Source organism: Ictidomys tridecemlineatus, chromosome 8 (genome assembly GCF_052094955.1).
Source record: "Ictidomys tridecemlineatus isolate mIctTri1 chromosome 8, mIctTri1.hap1, whole genome shotgun sequence".
In the NCBI taxonomy this organism is placed as follows: Eukaryota; Metazoa; Chordata; class Mammalia; order Rodentia; family Sciuridae; genus Ictidomys; species Ictidomys tridecemlineatus.
In genome coordinates this window covers 11,547,620-11,565,505 of record NC_135484.1, presented here as the reverse complement: position 1 = coordinate 11,565,505, position 17,886 = coordinate 11,547,620, and the positions used below count along the sequence as shown (strand labels likewise).

At 46.1% G+C, this 17,886-nt stretch overlaps 1 protein-coding gene across 3 annotated transcripts in view; it reads left to right on the top strand.

The window, feature by feature from the left end:
• Window positions 1-17,886, top strand: part of Tiam2 (TIAM Rac1 associated GEF 2) — a 117,955-nt gene that overhangs the window by 15,308 nt on the left and 84,761 nt on the right. For all 3 annotated transcript variants that reach the window (XM_078018846.1, XM_078018847.1, XM_078018845.1), the window contains 4 exons: window positions 887-2,086; window positions 6,589-7,024; window positions 12,471-12,643; window positions 14,878-15,102. In XM_078018846.1, coding sequence (XP_077874972.1) covers window positions 893-2,086; window positions 6,589-7,024; window positions 12,471-12,643; window positions 14,878-15,102 — 2,028 coding nt within the window. In that variant the 5' untranslated portion in view covers window positions 887-892. The remainder of the gene's footprint in view (window positions 1-886; window positions 2,087-6,588; window positions 7,025-12,470; window positions 12,644-14,877; window positions 15,103-17,886) is intronic.

Sequence of the window (17,886 nt, the reverse complement as noted above, 5' to 3'; positions counted from 1 at the left end):
CTGGTGCTGTGGCACATGCCTATAATCCCAGCTCCTGGGGAGGCTGGTGCAGGAGGATCGTAAGTTTGAGACCAGCCTGGGCAACTTAGTGAGGCCTGATCTCAGAATAAAAAAATGGGCTGGAGTGTAGCTCAGTGATGCAATGCTTGCCTAGTATATGTGCAGCCCTGGGTTCAGTCCCCAATGAAGAGAAAAAAGCACCTATACTAAACACCTACAGACTGTTTTCCTATCATGGTGTAACAACTATTTACATAGCATTTACATGACATTAGATATTATAAATAATCTAGAGATGATTTAAAATGTTTTTGAGGAGGTGTGTAGTTTATGCACAAATACTAAGCCGTTTTATATGGGGACCTGGAGCAAGCTCAGATTTTGGTGTCTGTGGGGATCCTTGATTCAGTTCCCCAATGTTGTGATGAGTTGTTAGCTCTTCCAATAATGAATGTGTAATGAAAATGTATCTTGCTGATTACTGAAGCCTTTGTCTGGTCTGACAGAGTAAAGGAACTTTCCCTTCATCTTTGTCTTCAAGAACCATTATTCAAAACCTGCCAACATCAAGCATGAAGGAGGTCTTTGCCTTCAGCTGATGTTTATACCTATTCAACTTTTGAATTTATGTCATGCCACAGATAATTTATTTAAAATTACTAGCACACAAGTTTCCATTATTGTTTATGTGGCTAATGAGCAGCTTCTCACAATGAGGAGAGCCAGTTGAGTAAGCAACTCTTGTCTCTGCTCCGAGTCATTCCAGGCACAGACAGAAGTTGATGGTTTCCTGTGTAATGTGTCAGGTGTTATTTTTGAGAAAATTTTGTCATAATGAGATGTAACTAGCTTATGGCTCTTAACGATGCAACTATTCTTAATTTAGGTTAAAATGGGGAACTCCGAGAGTCAATACACCCTTCAAGGATCTAAAAATCATAGCAATACTATTACTGGTGCTAAGCAAAAGCCTTGCTCCCTGAAAATACGCAGCATTCATGCAAAAGATGAGAAGTCGTTGCATGGATGGAGTCACGGAGGTGGTGGAGCAGGTTACAAGTCCAGGTCCCTGGCCCGGAGCTGCCTTTCTCACTTTAAGAGTCACCAGCCTTATGCATCAAGACTTGGGGGACCCATGTGCAAACTCTCCAAAGGCACTGCCTACTCCAAGCACAGGGCGAGCGCCCCAGGAAATGATTTCCAGGGCCACAGTGCTGCTTTCTCACCTGAGAATGGCTTCCACTATGTTGGCCGTGAGCCGGCGGATAACCACATCACCTCGAGAGACTGCAACGGACACCTTCTCAACTGCTACGGGAGGAACGAGAGCGTGGCCTCCACCCCGCCAGGGGAAGACCGCCGGAGCCCCAGGGTGCTCATCAAGACCCTGGGGAAGCTGGATGGGTGTTTAAGGGTGGAGTTCCACAGTGGCGCCAACCACAGCAGAGGGCCCGCAGGGGACCCCAGTGGACCTGTGCAGCTGCTGAGATACTCGCCCACCCTGGCCCAGGAGACCTCCCCTGTGTCCGAGGCCACAAGGGACTCCAGTGCCGGCTCCCCCGCCAGCCAGCGCCCTTCTCCCACCGACTCTCACCTGCGCTCCAGCAAGGGCAGCTCCCTGAGTTCCGAGTCGTCCTGGTACGACTCCCCCTGGGGCAACGCTGGGGAGCTGAGCGAGGTGGAGGGCTCCTTCCTGGTCCCCAGCACGCCCGATCCCAGCCTCCCCATCAGCTTCCCACCAGGTGATGCCAAAAAGCCTTTCAACCAAAGCTCTTCCCTGTCCTCCCTCCGGGAACTGTACAAAGATGCCAACCTGGGGACCCGCTCCCCCTCCGGCATCTGCCTTTCCGATGAGTACATCGGCTCCCACACCTGCCTAAGCAACCGCGTTTCCTTTGCCTCCGACATTGACGTGCCCTCCAGGGTGGAGCACCGGGACCCTGCCCAGTACGGTTCCTTCACCCTCCCCTGCCGCAAGTCCAGAGCCTTCACCGAGGACACTGCCAAGAAGGACACCCTCAAAGCCAGAATGCGACGGATCAGCGACTGGACCGGAAGCCTGTCGAGGAAGAAGAGGAAACTCCAGGTGAGGCCTCCTTGGGGCAGAGGGACGGCCCCGAGTGTCCTGTCTGTCAAATGGGAAAGGTATTAGGAGGCACTCAGACGCCTGGGGAGCCAGCTACACGGGGGAGTCTGGCCTGAGACCTGGCCCGTGTTTCCAGGGTCTGTCTGTCTTATTTACTGCAGATGTGTGTCATCACTCGTAGCCTGTGACCTCGGACTCTCCATGTCTGAGTCCCCTCAGGCTGCAAACTAGGTACCTCTGCCTGGCCGGCTCCAACTGCAGCTCTGCTTGCCACAGTTCTGGGGGCTGGGAAGACGGATGGGGGTGCCAGCGTGGTCAGATTCCAGGTAGGGCCCTCCTCCTGGTGCAGGTGGCTACCTTCTTGCCAAGTCCTTGGGTCACAGGGAGAGAGGGAGCCTAGTCTGTTGTTAGCAGGTCACTGATGCCATTGAGGCTCTGCCGTCACGGCCTCCTCTAAGCCCAGTCCCCTCCCCCAGGTCCTACCTCCCAAACCCCTGCAGTGTGTGAGGGCTTCACGGGGGACTTGGGGGAGGCACCATTCCGTCCACAGCTCCAGGTTCTGTGCCTGACTCCATGGTAGCCCCACAGGAGTGACCGTAACGACTGGACAAACTGTCCTTAGGTCGGAGCTGGAGGGAATTCCTGAAGCATCGGAGGATTTTGCTGGACTTCCTTCTTTAAGTCCAAACAAAAAGGATGAGGATGATTATCATTATTTTCTGGATAACTAGGCTTTCTGAACTTTTTATTACTTGAAAAAATAAAAGTTTCTATGTTTTAATCAGAACGTTAAAGAAAAAAGAAAAGGAAGAAGTTGTTAGGGTAGTATACCTGTGGGCAAAATCTGGCCTCTTGCTCATGGGGGTAGCTAGGCACTTTTGAAAGCATCTTATAGCTAAGTACAAGTAATAGCAAAAATATAATGCTGATATAAGAAGAATGATGATGATGATGCTGCTGATACTTTTAATGATATATGAAGTTTTTTAAAAATATTTTTTTAGTTGTTGATGAACCTTTATTTTATTTGCTTATTTATATGTGGTTCTGGGAATCGAACGCAGTGCCTCACACGTATGAGGCAAGCACTCTACCACTGTTACAACTCCAGCCCCGACATATGAAGTTTTAATGTGTCAGCAAAGTGGTTAGCCACCAGGAAGGAGAGCGATCCTTTTTCAGTAACTGGTGACAATTGCTAGGTTTTCGGGTTGTGGATGTTTCGGTCACTTTTACTTTTAATAACAGAAGGGAGAAAGCTTCCCGCCTCCCGCCTCCCACCGTCACTTTGTGTAAGTGACAGAGCTGAAGAGAGCTGGACTGGGCAGTCAGTCTCTAACAGAATCAGGTCTCATCCATCCTAGACAGACAAGTATAAGACTCGTAGAGCTTCAGGAATAGGAAATAACATGACTGCTCTGAGTAGGCCGTTTCAGCGTCACTAAGCTTACCCTAGCTATGTCCCTCTTGTGTGTGATGTCCACTGTCATCGCTCCTGTACGGTGCTCGCCTGCCCGTCTCCTCCCCATTGAGACGAGGAACAGATGGTCCCCTGCCTGGCTCCAGGGCCTCCTCTTATCCCTGAATATAGTAATTAGCTTCCTCCTTAGTCATCACTTCCTGGCCTAAACCACTAAACTGAGCAGTTACCATCCAGAATACTGTAAGTCACTCTGGACAGGAGAAGAAAACAATCTGTGTGCTGAATTTTAAAGCTTCTGCTTGGAAGTGACACATTTGACCTCTCACATTTATTGGGCAGAGTGAGACTCATGGCCCTGATAACTTCAAGGGAGGCGGGGATGGGAGCGGCCCAGGGGAGGACCAAGAATATTTGGAGGGTACACTGGCAACTGCTGCAGATTTATCACGGCCCAGCTGAAGAACACAGTCCCCCAGCGTTTCTCGGAGTTCTAAGTCCAAGAACTACAGCCACAATGTTGTCTCAGGGAGTTTCTACAGAGAACGCGTGGTTCTTACTAATAGAGAAAAATGGCAAGTGAACAATTACAAGGTATGAATTTAGTACTGGCTCCTAGGATGTGAGGAAAGGCCACCGATTTTCCTTTAGCTTCTAAGGAGTTAAATCCTCCATCCCAGCCTATTGGGGTAAAATCGACAAATAGAATTTGTGTGTGTTCAAAACACACACCTTGATAATTTGAAATGCAGGTACGTTGTGAAGTGGGCACCGTGAACAGGCCTGTTGACACTCTTGAACTTCACAGAGTTGCCTGATTTTTTTTTTTTTTTGAGTCAGAAGATGTCTTGGCAAATTTCAAGAAGGCAAACCAATTTTATTAGTTGCAATAGTGTATGTTAAATCTCTAGAACCAATTCATCTTGTGTAACTGAAACTTGTACACGTTGACCAACTTCTCCCTGTTGGTCTGCCTTCTGGCCCTGGAAACCTTTCTGCTCTGCTTCTATGAGTTTGACTATTTTGGATCATGCAGGGTCATCTTTCTGCTGAGTGACATCTCTTGACTCCCTCTCTATTTTGGCTACAGTTCCCTGGCCATCAAGAATATATTAGTCATTGTTTGCGACTATCTGATTGGGCAGAAACAGAAATCATATGCCTTAAGTACATATATAACAAGCTCTATGGTTTCACAAGGACGAGGAATTCTGTCTGAACTTATTTAAAAAAATATTTGATTTTTTTAAAAAGGCCCTGTTTTAGCCTGAAAATTTATGATGGATGGGCTATTAGGATTATAGGATTAGAAACTGGTTAGACACTAGGGAAATTCGCACCTATGTATAAAAATCAGTTATAAATATGAATGTGCACTAAGGAGAATTGCTTCACTGTGGTTGGATGTTGAACAGCCCTACAACTTGAAGTCTCTATCTAACGAGAATCAACAAGAGTGTTTATAAGTCACATGTAACTTTGGCACTTGTGTGCTTTTCTCTGGCAGAGTCCTGCTTGTTTTGAAACGCCCTATTGTGGCTCTTGCAGGGTAACAGAGTAGTCCCAGTGTTTTGGGGCAATGAGTCAGAGAGTCATATTTGTAGCTGAAATGATGTTAATGCTAGCTAAGAATTCCTTCATCTGTTAGGAGTTTTGGAAGTTCAACAAAGTGACAAAAATCTGAAAGTATTTTGAAAGTTTCCTAAGTGACTCACAGCGGCTGCTTTATTTGCTTTGTTCTACACAGGCATCAATGTATAAATAAATATGACGATGGGACAGAGTGTAAACACAGTGGGAAATAATATTTTCATTACTAATAGCTGTGTTTGGGGCTCGGTTGTTTATAGCTCCTGGGCATTTAGAAATATTCTTCAGTTGCATGATCATGATTTTCTTACAAAAGGCAAGTAAATGCTACTAGTTTTCTGGATGAAATTTTTTTATATCATATTTATTTTTATGTGGTGCTGAGGATCGAACCCAGCGCCTCACACGTTCTAGGCCAGCACTCTACCACTGAGCCACAGTCCCAGTTCCTGGATGAAATTTTTGAAAAAAGAATCTGTCCACACAGAGGAATATTCAAAATAATCCCTTTAATCAATGGTTCTTGGCCCAGTTAGCCCCACTTTTATTTTAATATGTAGGGAAATATTATTGAAAGCCCAGTTGTAGTTGAGTGGACTTGAATGTATTTAGCTTTCTCTGCCATTGCCTATCTAAGCTATGAATATGGAATAACTGTACCTTTCAGGTCAGGAGTTAAGTTCACTTTTGGCTGAATAAGATAGTACTCAAGTGAAAAGATGTAAATAAATGCATTTTTTTTCCAATGAAAGAAATTCCCCAATTAAGTAAAAAATATGAATTATGGAGAAAAACTATAATTACTGGCAGTACCCTTGGTGGATAAGGAATCCTTGGGGTGTGGTATTTAATATAGGAATTGGGAAAATAACCTAGAGATCCTTAAGTCCAAAGTCTAGACCTGGACAATTGGCCAGAAGCTGAGGACAGTTCATCACAGAAGAGGAAGAGAAGTTTGCGTGGTTTTACACAATAACACCAACATCTCTATTCCCCACCCTGCCCTGGAAACGGTGACTGTATAACTTAAGTTTTTAAATAATATAGGTTGAAAATAGATTGCAAGAGTGTGAATTCTTTCCTGGAAGTCATTGATTTCACAGTTAAAAAAATAAATAAAAAGAAATATCATTCTAGAAATTTTCACTAGTGGGTTAACTCTACCAGTTAGTTTCTTGATGCTCAGCGCAGGTTAGATACAGGAGAGTCTGTGGTATTTATTGACCTCTCTAATTGTCTGTGCTGCTGATAAATATTGGCTTGGGCAGCCCCATTCTTATGAAGCGCTCTACCACTGAGCTACATACCAACTCCAGGCAACATGGTTTCTAAACTTCTTTCTGTCTTGAAGATACGATGATTAAAAATGTATTCTTTTTATAAGAATTTTATTGTAAGAATTAGCTACTACCCATATGATACTGAGGCTGTGTAGAGGGGGAATACTTTAGGTGCTGGGACCTCTGATGCATGATCATTTGTATTTGCACAGGAGCCACGGTCCAAGGAGGGCAGCGACTACTTTGACAGCCGCTCTGAAGGGCTGAATGCAGATGTGCAGGTGCCCCCTCCGGGCTCTGCGCTGCTGTGGCCAGGGGGCTCAGCTCACGTCCTGTCTCAGAGGAGCGAATCTGCTCATGCGATTGGTAGTGATCCCCTGCAACAGAACATTTATGAGAATTTCATGAGAGAGCTGGAAATGAGCAGGACCAACCCAGAGCACATAGAAACATCCACGGAGACCGTCGAGTCCAGCAGCGAGTCACTCAGCTCCCTGGAGCAACTGGATCTGCTGTTTGAGAAGGAACAAGGAGTGGTCCGGAAAGCCGGGTGGCTCTTCTTCAAACCCCTCGTCACTTTGCAGAAGGAGAGGAAGCTGGAGCTGGTGGCACGGAGGAAGTGGAAACAGTACTGGGTAACTCTTAAAGGTGAGTGCCCTGTGACCTGCTGTGGGCGGCAGGTGGCCCCGTCTTCCCCTGTGCTTGCCTGGGAAGTGCCAGTGAGGTCGGCGTAGACTGGAGCCAGCGGGCAGGGCTTCCACGCAGAACCTCACGGCGTGCTTCACCACAAGCACTTTGCCAGACCTGTATAAAATGGTTCACTTACTATTTGTGTTTAGTATTCAGTCTAACAAATAATTAGTTCATTTAAAAGCGATTGCTTATCATTTTATATGCATTACTGTACCACTCTTTGATAGTGTTCCTACTTCTTGGGAAAGAAAAACAAAAATAAGACCCAAACCAAACTAAATGAATTGCTAAATGTAGTTCAGAAATTTCATATTTTGCATACATTCAGAATTTGACAGTGATTCTTCCTAGCTTGAATACCAACTGGATTATTGGATTTCTATCATTCCATGTTTATGAACTAAGAAAGTGTAATTGTTATCCCCAGTGCAACAACTTGCATTCCTTTTTCTTTCTTTCTTGTTTTTTTTTGGTCTTGAGAATTGAACCTGGGGCTTTGACCGTGCGTGATAAGCCTGTGCTTTACCACTGAGCTATACTCTCAGAGCAGTCTTTCTTTCTTTTTATTGTTAATTCCCGCCCAGGGCCTCACACATGCTAGGCACGCCCTCTACCACTGAGTTATAGATATTGTGTCCATCCACAACTAAAAAAAATATCGAAAAAAAAACAAAAGAAAATCAGAATTGCTTTGCTCCTCGTAGTTGTGTGGAGCTGAGAAATCTGAATGAGGAGGTATGGTGCCCTCAATCAACACAGAGCTGATTGACACAGAGGCAGACAGCCTCGCCACCCCAGCATTTCTGTGGAGCCCCCCCCCCCCCCCGTGCCTCTGTCAGAGGAACGAGTGTGACATTACAAGTCAGACCTCCTCAGGTGACACCGTACCCTACCCAATCACAGAAGAGGGCAGCCGCATCTGTAGCTAGTAGGTGTGAAATGCCCAGAGCCCTCCGAGGTGCCCCTTCCTTGCTTTCCTTTGCCCCATATTTAGATACCCACAGCCTGGGAGGGCAGGCCTCATTATTGGATGACCAGTGAGCCCCCCCTGGTAAATGGGCACCTATGGAGGCACTTTCCCTGTAAGTTACACTTTTTCCCCAGTGAAGGAGCTGTGTACCTCTCTCTCTCTCTCTCTCTCTCTCTCTCTCTCTCTCTCTCTGTGTATGTGTGTGTGTGTGTGTGTGTGTGTGTGTGTGTGTATGTCTGCACACACCACAGTCTTTTTTCTAACCCTGGATTTAGATCCTTGTGGTATGTTATGGCTGGGAAAGACAAAGAACGGACCTCATTTTCGGATACTGGGGAGACAGGCTTTCATATTTTAACAGCAGAGATTTGGAAAGTTGAAGATCAAATTTTGAAGGAGTAAGAAAACTTAAAGATTTAAGTCAAAAGAGACACCGAAGAGGGGCTGGGGATGTGGCTCAGGCGGTAGCGCGCTCGCCTGGCATGCATGCGGCCCGGGTTCCATCCTCAGCACCACATACCAACAAAGATGTTGTGTCCGCCGAGAACTAAAAAATAAATATTAAAAATTCTCTCTCTCTCTCTCTCCTCTCTCACTCTCTCTTTTAAAAAAAAAAAAAAAAAAAAAAAAGAGACACCGAAGAATGGGACAGGGAAACATGGCAGCAAGTGACAAAGGTTTGGGGGCTTAATCAGCAGACCACTCAGAAGAAGTTTCCAAGGTGCTCGCTAAAGTCAGAGCAAACATATTTTAAAGGAGGGGATGTTGTCCTTTGCTCTATCCTTAGCGGTGCCATGTCTCTTGCAAAGGAGGTGACAGTGGTATCCTTTGTTCTGGTCAGAGTTAGCTGTTCCCCTCCTTGTGGGCCCTGTATTTCAAGAGACTTGGTCAGAAATAGAAAATGATTCTTGGAAAGGCTCTACGTGAAGTCTCCCTGCCTAGAGCGGCGAGGACACCTGTCCCCAGGGCGTGATCCTCTGGAATCATTTGCAAACCACAGTCTGAAGATGACTCCTACTTTCAAGAGGGAGAACATAGATGTCTTATTCCGTCATGCGTCATGTATCCATTTTTTTAAAGTTTGTTCCTTAAAGTTGATGCTTTGGGAAGTTCTTCCCTGTTTGCCTGTGGCATCTCCACAGTGGGGAGATGATAGTGGGGCTTGTGTGTGGCCACATCCCACCTGAGAAACAGGGTGTGAGTGACGGTGAAGGGGTTTGGAGCCAGGCCCTGGGGACTGTCCACCCCAGAGACAGCAGAACTGGTGTGAGGGCGAGCAGTGGTGTTGTAGAAGGGCGTCGACTTCCTTCTGTAAGACGGACTGAAGGTCGACAGGCTGGTTCTAAGTCAGCGTGAGCTCCACCACCGCTGGAGCTTTGGGCAGGTGGAAAGACACCACCTTCCTGGTTTCCACACTCCCGACTTGTGCAGGGCCAGTTGGTGGAGGCTTTTTGGTGGTGGTGAATTCAGAAATACCCTCAGGGCTGGAAGATCCAACTGCCATGCCCCTGTGTTCCCCTGAAGGTAAGCCAGACTTCCAGCTGCTGGCTTCAGGGACGGGAAAGGCCCGAGTTTTCTTTGACCCCTGAGAGATCTGCGCTCTGCTTGTGAAACACTTCACGATCCACACACAAACGGAGCTTTGTAAACGTTATCAAACACTCATTCCCCGTTTCCTTTGCAGCCAGGGCTCGCCTTGCGATAAAGATGTTTTTCCCAGCACGACCTTTCCTATGTGGCTCTTGACACCTTTTCCTCTGGGACTTTAATATGTCAAGTTCCATTTCCTTGGCTTGAAGTCCAAGTTGTAATGCTCAGACTTAACTCTTTGGTTTAATCGTCCTTAAAATCATACCTATGTGTAGATTCGCATAAATATTTAAACAGGGTTTTAAACTTACTCTCAAAGAGTTTTCAAAGTATCTGTGTAAGTAAATCAGAACCGGGTTTCCGGAGAGAGCAGTTATTAACCAACAACCTGGTGGCCTGCTTCCCTTGAATGTGCAGGTGGGCTACGGGTACACAAATGCAATACTTCAACAAGGTGGTTCTGCTTTACATCTGTCTTTTCTAATGAGTGGATTTCATGCAGTTAACAGGGACTTCCTGGGCCAAATTGTTGGCAAGGCACTAAAGATGTCCCTCAGAGTGCACATCACACTGTGTCCAGCATCAGGAGAGGAGTTGATCTGATAATTTGAGGTTGCCCGTGATTCTGCCCTGAGACAGGCCAGCGGCAGGGAATGGAGGGAAGAGTGTGGGACAAGAAGGTTTTCACGAAAAGGAGGTTTTCAGGGAGGACTGAAGCCAGGTGCTCTCCTTCCGCTGGAGGTATTTCTGTTATCACCTCTTGTATATTGTACTTCCACTCCTGTTCCAGCGTATTTTTTTTTTTTTTCCTGCTGCAGAGGCAAAGAGGATACCCTCTGTCCTCTCCAAAAAAACCAAAGTGAAACCTGAACTTTCAAACTGTTCCCGTGTGAACACTAGCACCTGGTGGGCCCTGGACAGGGCTGATGGCTGCTGCCCCCGGGGTGAATGGGAGGAGATCTCATCAGTACAGATCAGTCCCTTCACCCCCCTCGAGAGGCAGAGTTCCTTTAAGTTAAAATTGGTGTAACAAGAGTTAAGATGGATTTCCTGTCCTTTAAATTCAATAGGCACGCCATTCTGCTTATGGAACTACATGCTGGCCGGCTCTAAAGTGAAACGTCCACGTGAGCCGCCGTCTGGTGTTGATGGGGTGTTTGGCAACATCTTGGCACGTGTCCAGGGCTTGTGTTCATTTCCTCTAGATGTAATGACTCAGATCATGGCCTTTGGGATACAATGGCAGGGAGACTGGGAAGAAAACCTCAACCCATTGGAGAGAACGCGGGCTTGGGCGCACTTAGCCTTGCTCTCTCACCTTCGCCCTGACGCGTTCAGCAGGGGCCATGGTCCTGATGGAGCGATTAGAAATGTACCATTAGCTGGGGAAAGAGAGAGACTCAGACCCTCGAGAAGCAACGCTGGCCATTAATCTCTTGCTGTTTCCTTTGTCCTTAATATTTGAGCATGTGTAGCCTTTTGGGGTGAGGTTTTTGTTTTGTGAGGGTTTTTTTTTTTGGTGCTGGGGCTCAAACCCAGGGTCTCCAGCATGCTAAGCACACCCTGTGGCACTGGGCTCCACCTGGAGCCCCTGGGTGATTTATGCATGGGAGCAGACAGCTCAGCTCAGTGCCTCCTGAGCTCATGAATTGCAATCTTTGAAGAAGAAAGCGCCAGTTATGAAGTCCAGTCTTGGGCTAGCACCGTTGTGCTGTTTGTTTAGATTAAGACTTATTTTTAGAGGAAGCAGCGAAACTGACAAGAGTGAAAACTCCTAAACTCTTACGACTGAGGACACCCACACGCAGGATGGAGTGCCGTTAAGTGACTCTGCTGGCTCTCAGGCAGGTGAGCGCTGGCTGGAGTGAGAGGTAGTTGCTGAGCTCATCAACTGTGACCACCTCATTCGTGCCATGTGCCGGAGCCTGGCTCAGGAGAGGTGCTCAGAACTGATTCTTGGACGGAGGCCGAAGGGATAATAAACCTAAACCAGGAGCATCAATTTGATTAAAAATTGTCTCTAATAATTATAAGGCATTTCTATCTAATCTTCAGACCCTTGTTAACTTCTACCAGCGATTCTTTACTAGCTTAATTTCGGGGGAAATGAATACTGAAAAGCCTAGGAAGCAACATTCTCAGAGTAATATTTAAAATTCAGGAATACTCAGTTTCATGTTTCCCCCTTAGCCTGAGTCAGTAAGATCACTGTGATATTTTTTTTATCACTTGTGAAATTAGAGAATTTACTAAAAGGAAATCATTCGCCCCAGCCTTTGGAGGATACACGGGGCACTTTCTCAGAAATGGCCAAGTTACCTGGTTGTAGTTTCTTGTTAACTCCTTATTCAGTAACTGTACCTAGAATCTGTGGTTTCTTTAGCCTCCCCTATTTAATAAATACATCCTAAATAACACTGTAGTCTGCCCAAGAACCAGGAGGCTGGGGCCAGAGGGCCTGCATTGATAGCCCTGTCCCTGTGCCAGCTGTGGGGTTGTGCAGGGAGTCCACCCTCCAGGGTCTTCGCCTGAAGAGTGGGTGAATAGCCACCTCCTTCCTGCAGGGCCCCAGGGGGATTGACTGAGCCACATGTGCAGAGAACCCAGAGGAGTTAAGCCCAGTCTGTGCTGGGCATCATTGTTGCTGATACGTTTACCGAAACATACTCCCCTGCCTGCTAAGACAAGCAGGCCACTTCAGATGCCATCTGACTTGTTGGTGGTAAACGATGGTCTCATTTAGGGCTGGCGGTCTTGATTGCATGCATCCCTTACTCTCATGCCTTTCCCAGACCCTCATGTCTTGTGTCAGGGACATTATCTTGCTTCTCTCTTTCCCAGGCTGTACCCTGCTGTTTTACGAGACCTATGGGAAGAATTCCACGGATCAGAGCGGTGCCCCGCGGTGCGCTCTCTTGGCAGAGGAGAGCATAGTGCAGTCCGTCCCGGAGCATCCCAAGAAGGAGAACGTGTTCTGCCTCAGCAACTCCCTTGGTGACGTCTACCTTTTCCAGGTACTGCTGGGGCTTTGCGAACGGAGGGTCGAGGGGCTGCCCTGTGATCAAAGGGAACAGAGTTAAAAGGCAAAACCGAGAACTGAAGCCGGGCTTTGGATTAAGACTTGCGCAGCAGACACCGTGGTGCTAGCTGCCAGTGTGGTGGTACCATGGCCAGGGTAGACACGGGTGCAGCTGGCATTTCCCAGGCACCCATCGAGTGCGGGGCTGCGGCCCATGAGATGCTCACAGGACACAGAGAAACATCACGGTCCCCGCTCCGGCACCGCTCACGGTGTAGAGAATGCAGCGTCTGGGATTCCCAGAGGCGAGGCCTATTAAAGGAAGCCTAGGGAACCATGGAGACTCGGGCTCCTGAGAATTCCAGGGGAAGTCAAAGAAGCAGCTTTCTAGGAAAAAAACCTCCTGGACAAGTGAGGTCTCATTTCCCTGGGAAAATGGCCTTTGGAAGTGAAAATTCGGGCCATCTGCTGTTGGAAGTTTGAGCCACCTTCTAGTCACAAAGGCAGCGTGGTAGAGCAGAGGGGTGCTGAGCCTCGGGTACTGGGTCACCCTTAGATTGGAACTCTGGTGCTGTGGAGCACTTGGGAAACTTCTGAGCTTCAGACCCTTCAGCGTGTACGTTTATAAAACCTAACAGGATTGCTTTGAGGGTGAATATCATCATACGCATGTGTTCAGTCCTAAAGGAATTCCAACAGTTATTTGAGATGGGGTCTTGCTACGTTGCTCAGGCTGGTCTCAAGTTCCTGAGTTTAAAGTATCCTTTTGCCTCAGTCTCCCAGGTAGTTGGCTCTACAGGTGCCCATCTGGCTAGGAAATTTTGACTCTTGTTATTGATCCACTCAAAAGAGTTGGGAGGGATCAACGGGAAGTGAAATGTGCCCTTCCAGTGCCTCCTAACCCAAGCCTAGTGCTTGGGGTAGATGCAGCGTGGGCTGCAGATTGTATCTGGCTGGAGGGTTCGTAGAAACCTATGTGGTGGACACTGTTACCCAAAGTACACATATAAAGACACGAATGGGTGTGAATGTACTCTGCACACAACCAGAGATATGAAAGATTGTGCTCTCTCTGTGTAATAAGAATTGCAATGCATTCTGCTGTTATATATAAATAAAAAATTAATTAAAAAAAAAAAAAGAAACCTCAGGGATCCTGGTTTAGGTCTCTGGTAAATTTGGTCCAAGGTGCCCTCAGAAGCCCTGCAGAACAAATGTTCTCGAGACCAACTCTGGGAGTCCAGAATTCTCTAGTGCCACTGCATCAGGGTTTCCTGAGAATAGCCTTACCTCTGTCCCCAAACTGACTTGACTGATAGGAATCGGGGCCTGAAGTACGGTTTTCCTCCTCTTAACAGACAGATCCTTTAACACCTTTCATAATGTTTTAAAGTAAAATAAGGAATTGATGTCAACCCTAATGCGGGCAGGTAAACCCCTTACGTTAAATCTGTGTGGACTTCTAGGAGTGAGTGTGAAGCTAACATTTTGCGATTCAGGCAGAATATTCTTACTTTTAAGACCCTCTCCCAATTGGTCCTATTCGATGATCCCGAGGCCAACGGAAGATCCACTCTTTGGCTTGTGTGAATACGGATATTTCTGGACACCATGAAAGTGCTTCTCAGCCTTCTCAATGTCATATATATTTGCACATTCCACTTAATTTAGGCCTTCCTGATAGTTGTTAAAATATTTTCCTTTTATAAAAATAGTATGGTCTTTGCATCCGAAGTCACTTACCAAAGAGAAACCTTTACAAACGCCCAGTATTGGAAGACGTCTACTTTAGTGTCCTTGGTGTGCGTCCTCTCCCTATATTTTTTATTGATTTTTTTAATAATTGAAGCCACATTGTAGACATAGTTTTATATCCAGATTTTGTGTTTTAGCCCCAATATTTTCTTCTCCTATTAGACTGATGAAGAGAAGCAGCCACTCAGAGTGGCATGATGGAGCAGCAGAGATGTGGCCTCGTTTTCCGTCATTTCTGTTGTTGACTCCTGGCCGCTCCTGGCTAGGGCCCCAGGGTTGTGTCTGCTCCGCAGTCCACATTCTCTCTGGTCCTCTGAGCCCAGTGAGTGGTTGGGTGTGTTTTTGAAATTAAACTCTTTTTTTATGAAATGCAGGTATTTCTTGGGATTCACTCATCCAAACCCAGCCTGCCATTCTGGAGAGAAGTTTTGTGTCCAGGTAATTTCAAACCATCTCCTCGCTCTCTGTGTTTAGGCCACCAGCCAGACAGACCTGGAAAACTGGGTCACGGCCATCCACTCTGCGTGTGCATCCCTTTTTGCAAAGAAGCATGGGAAAGAGGACACGGTGCGGCTGCTGAAGAGCCAGACGAGAAGCCTGCTCCAGAAGATCGACATGGACAGCAAGATGAAGAAGATGGCGGAGCTGCAGCTGTCTGTGGTGAGCGACCCCAGGAACAGGAAGGCCATCGAGAACCAGGTACAGCAACCAAGCGTGTAGACTCGAATTAGGATCCTAATTCACGTACTCTGGGGGAAGTGGTTTCTTTTTCTTTCTTTCTTTTTTTTATTTGTTCATTTTAGTTATGACGGTAGAATGTATTTTGACATATGAAACATACATGGAGTATAACTTCCCATTCTTGTGGTTGTACATGATGTGGAGTTACACTGGTCCCGTATTCATGTGTGAATAGGAAGGTTATGTCCTGTTCATTCTACTGTCTTTCTTATTCCCATCCCCCCTCCCTTCATTCCCCTCTTTTTCTAATCCAATGAACTTCTATCCCCCTCCCTCCATTGTGCCGCATCCGCATATCAGAGAGAACATTCAGACTTTGGTTTTGGGAGATTGGCTTATTTCACTTAGCATGGTAGTCTCCAGTTCTATCCATTTACCAGCAAATGCCATAATTTCATTCTTCTTTATGACTGAGTAATATTCCATTGTGTATATAAACCACATTTTCTTCTTCCATTCATCTGTTGAAGAGCACCTAGGTTGGTTTCATAGCTTAGCTATTGTGAATGAAGCTGCAATAAATATTGATGTGGTCACATCACTATTTTATGCTGATTTTTTTAGTCCTTCAGGTATATACCGAGGAGTAGGGTAATGAGGTCAAATGGTGGTCCCATTCCAAGTTTTCTGAGGAATTTCCATATTGCTTTCCAGAGTGGTTGCACCAGTTTCCTGGGGGAATAGGTTTCTGTGGCTTCTAAGTTCACGTACTTACGGCCATCTCGTGTGACACAGGTGATGTGGTTCGCTTTACAACCTTCAGTGGCTGATCAGAAACACATTGCACATCCCTCATCTGAAATGCTTAGGACCAGAAGTGTTTTGGATTTTCTTAAAATGTTTGAATTTTGAAATATTTGCGTATATACAATGAGGTATCCTGGGGATGGGACTTAATAAAAATTCCATTGTAACACACCAATTTGGACAGACTGATGCATTAGAAAGAAATTTTACTTAAAACACAAAAGTAATTTGTTTCATATGCACGTTAAACACAGAACCTGGGTGTAAGTTACATAATGTTTTAAAGAATTTTGTGCATGAAACAAATTTTCATAGTGTAGGATTTTTCACTTGTATCATATTGACACTCAAAAAGTTTTGGATTCTAGAGCGTTTCAGATTTGGGATTTCTGGATTAGGGTCGCTCAACCTATATACTGAAATAGGTCATAACCAAATCTTTTTGCCTATGTTAAGTGGTGCCATTTGGCCCAGCTGATTATCTGAAAAATCACTATTTTTCTGAACAAAATCCATGTGATAGAAACCCCAGAGGATTGGACAGCTAAATCCTAATACAAAGAATGGCTTGGGAAGGGGGGTTTGGTGTAACGCAGCTAGCTATTCCTGTGTCTGTGGAGTCTAGAAACCACTAACAGACAACGGGGAAAATGCTTTCCTTGGTCTGCTGCCACATTCATGCCATTGGGTGGCTCCTATCCCATAGGCATTGTAGAGGAGGTGAGGTAGCTTTTTAATTTTTATTTTCCTTTGCTTGGACCACCTCAATACTTAGGAAAGAGCTCGCGAAATTTCTGACCTTCCTCTCAAGTCAGGTTCCCTGGGAAACAGACTGAGCTGGAGAAGTGTCCGTGAGGAGTTTTACTGGAATGCTCTCAGGAGCCATAGTGGTTGGGAGTAAGGAGCAGGAGTGGGGTGCAGCCAGCAGGATTGTGACAGCCGGGCAGGTCCCACAGGAAGCCCTGGAGCTGGATGGCCATGCAGAGCTGTCTGCCTCGTGGCAAGGGGGCCAGGCTTCCGTGCCTGGCAGCTCCCTTCAGTGGAGGTCAGTCCCCAGAGGCATCCAGCTGTGAGCCTTGAGCAGCTGATGCTCCCAGCAGCCACAGGAAAGAACACCTCTGTTTTCAACAAGGGGGTCCAGGAGATGCAGTGTCCACTCTGACCCTTCCAAAATCAATTGTCAAGTGACTTGAGAACTTGAACAAGGAATAGGGTGACGATAAGTTGGCATGTTCTTGAATTTTTCATCCTTTTTACTTGAAAATGAGGTTCTTAAAAAATATTCCATAGTAACACAGAGATGTGGACCAGTTTATTAGAAAATTTTGCCCATGATGTTTTACTCAAGTCGCATGCCAGTCTTCCATTATGTGTGAATGTTTAGCCTTGTTCAAAAGTTGATCATCTACATAGATTTGAAAAACAGTAGGTGTAGAAAGAAATTCAGGTTATAGTGGGAATCACGCATGAATTCAAATGATGTATTTGTGATACGCTAAGAATTTGGAATATATTAGCAGTAGTAAAATAACCAAATAACTGACTCTCATCTAGTATTTTTAAAGGACGATGCAATGTAGGTGAATCTTCTATTACTCTTCCCATCTTTTCCTGTTCTTATGTTCTATTCGGTCTTCATTCCTTCTCAGTTCTTTCCCTCTTATCTGCAGGTACTGGTCAACCTGACAGATGCATCTGGCTTCAAGAAATAAAAATCATGATGAATTATGGACCCTGTTGCTAATTAGTGTATAACTTAGTTAGAAAACCTGTTAAATATGAAACTAAAGAACATTCTAGAATGGGATGTTTGGTGACAACTGACAAAGTCATCCAATTTCATGAGGGATCAGAGGGTTGGCGTCGTGGGGACTTCCTGGGAGGACATGGCCTTCAAACACTGGTGGATTGTGCAGGTGCGAAGGATTTCCAGGAAAAGACCTGGGGCAGGAGTAACAGGGATGGCTTGGAGCTCCTGGGCACACCACAGAGCGT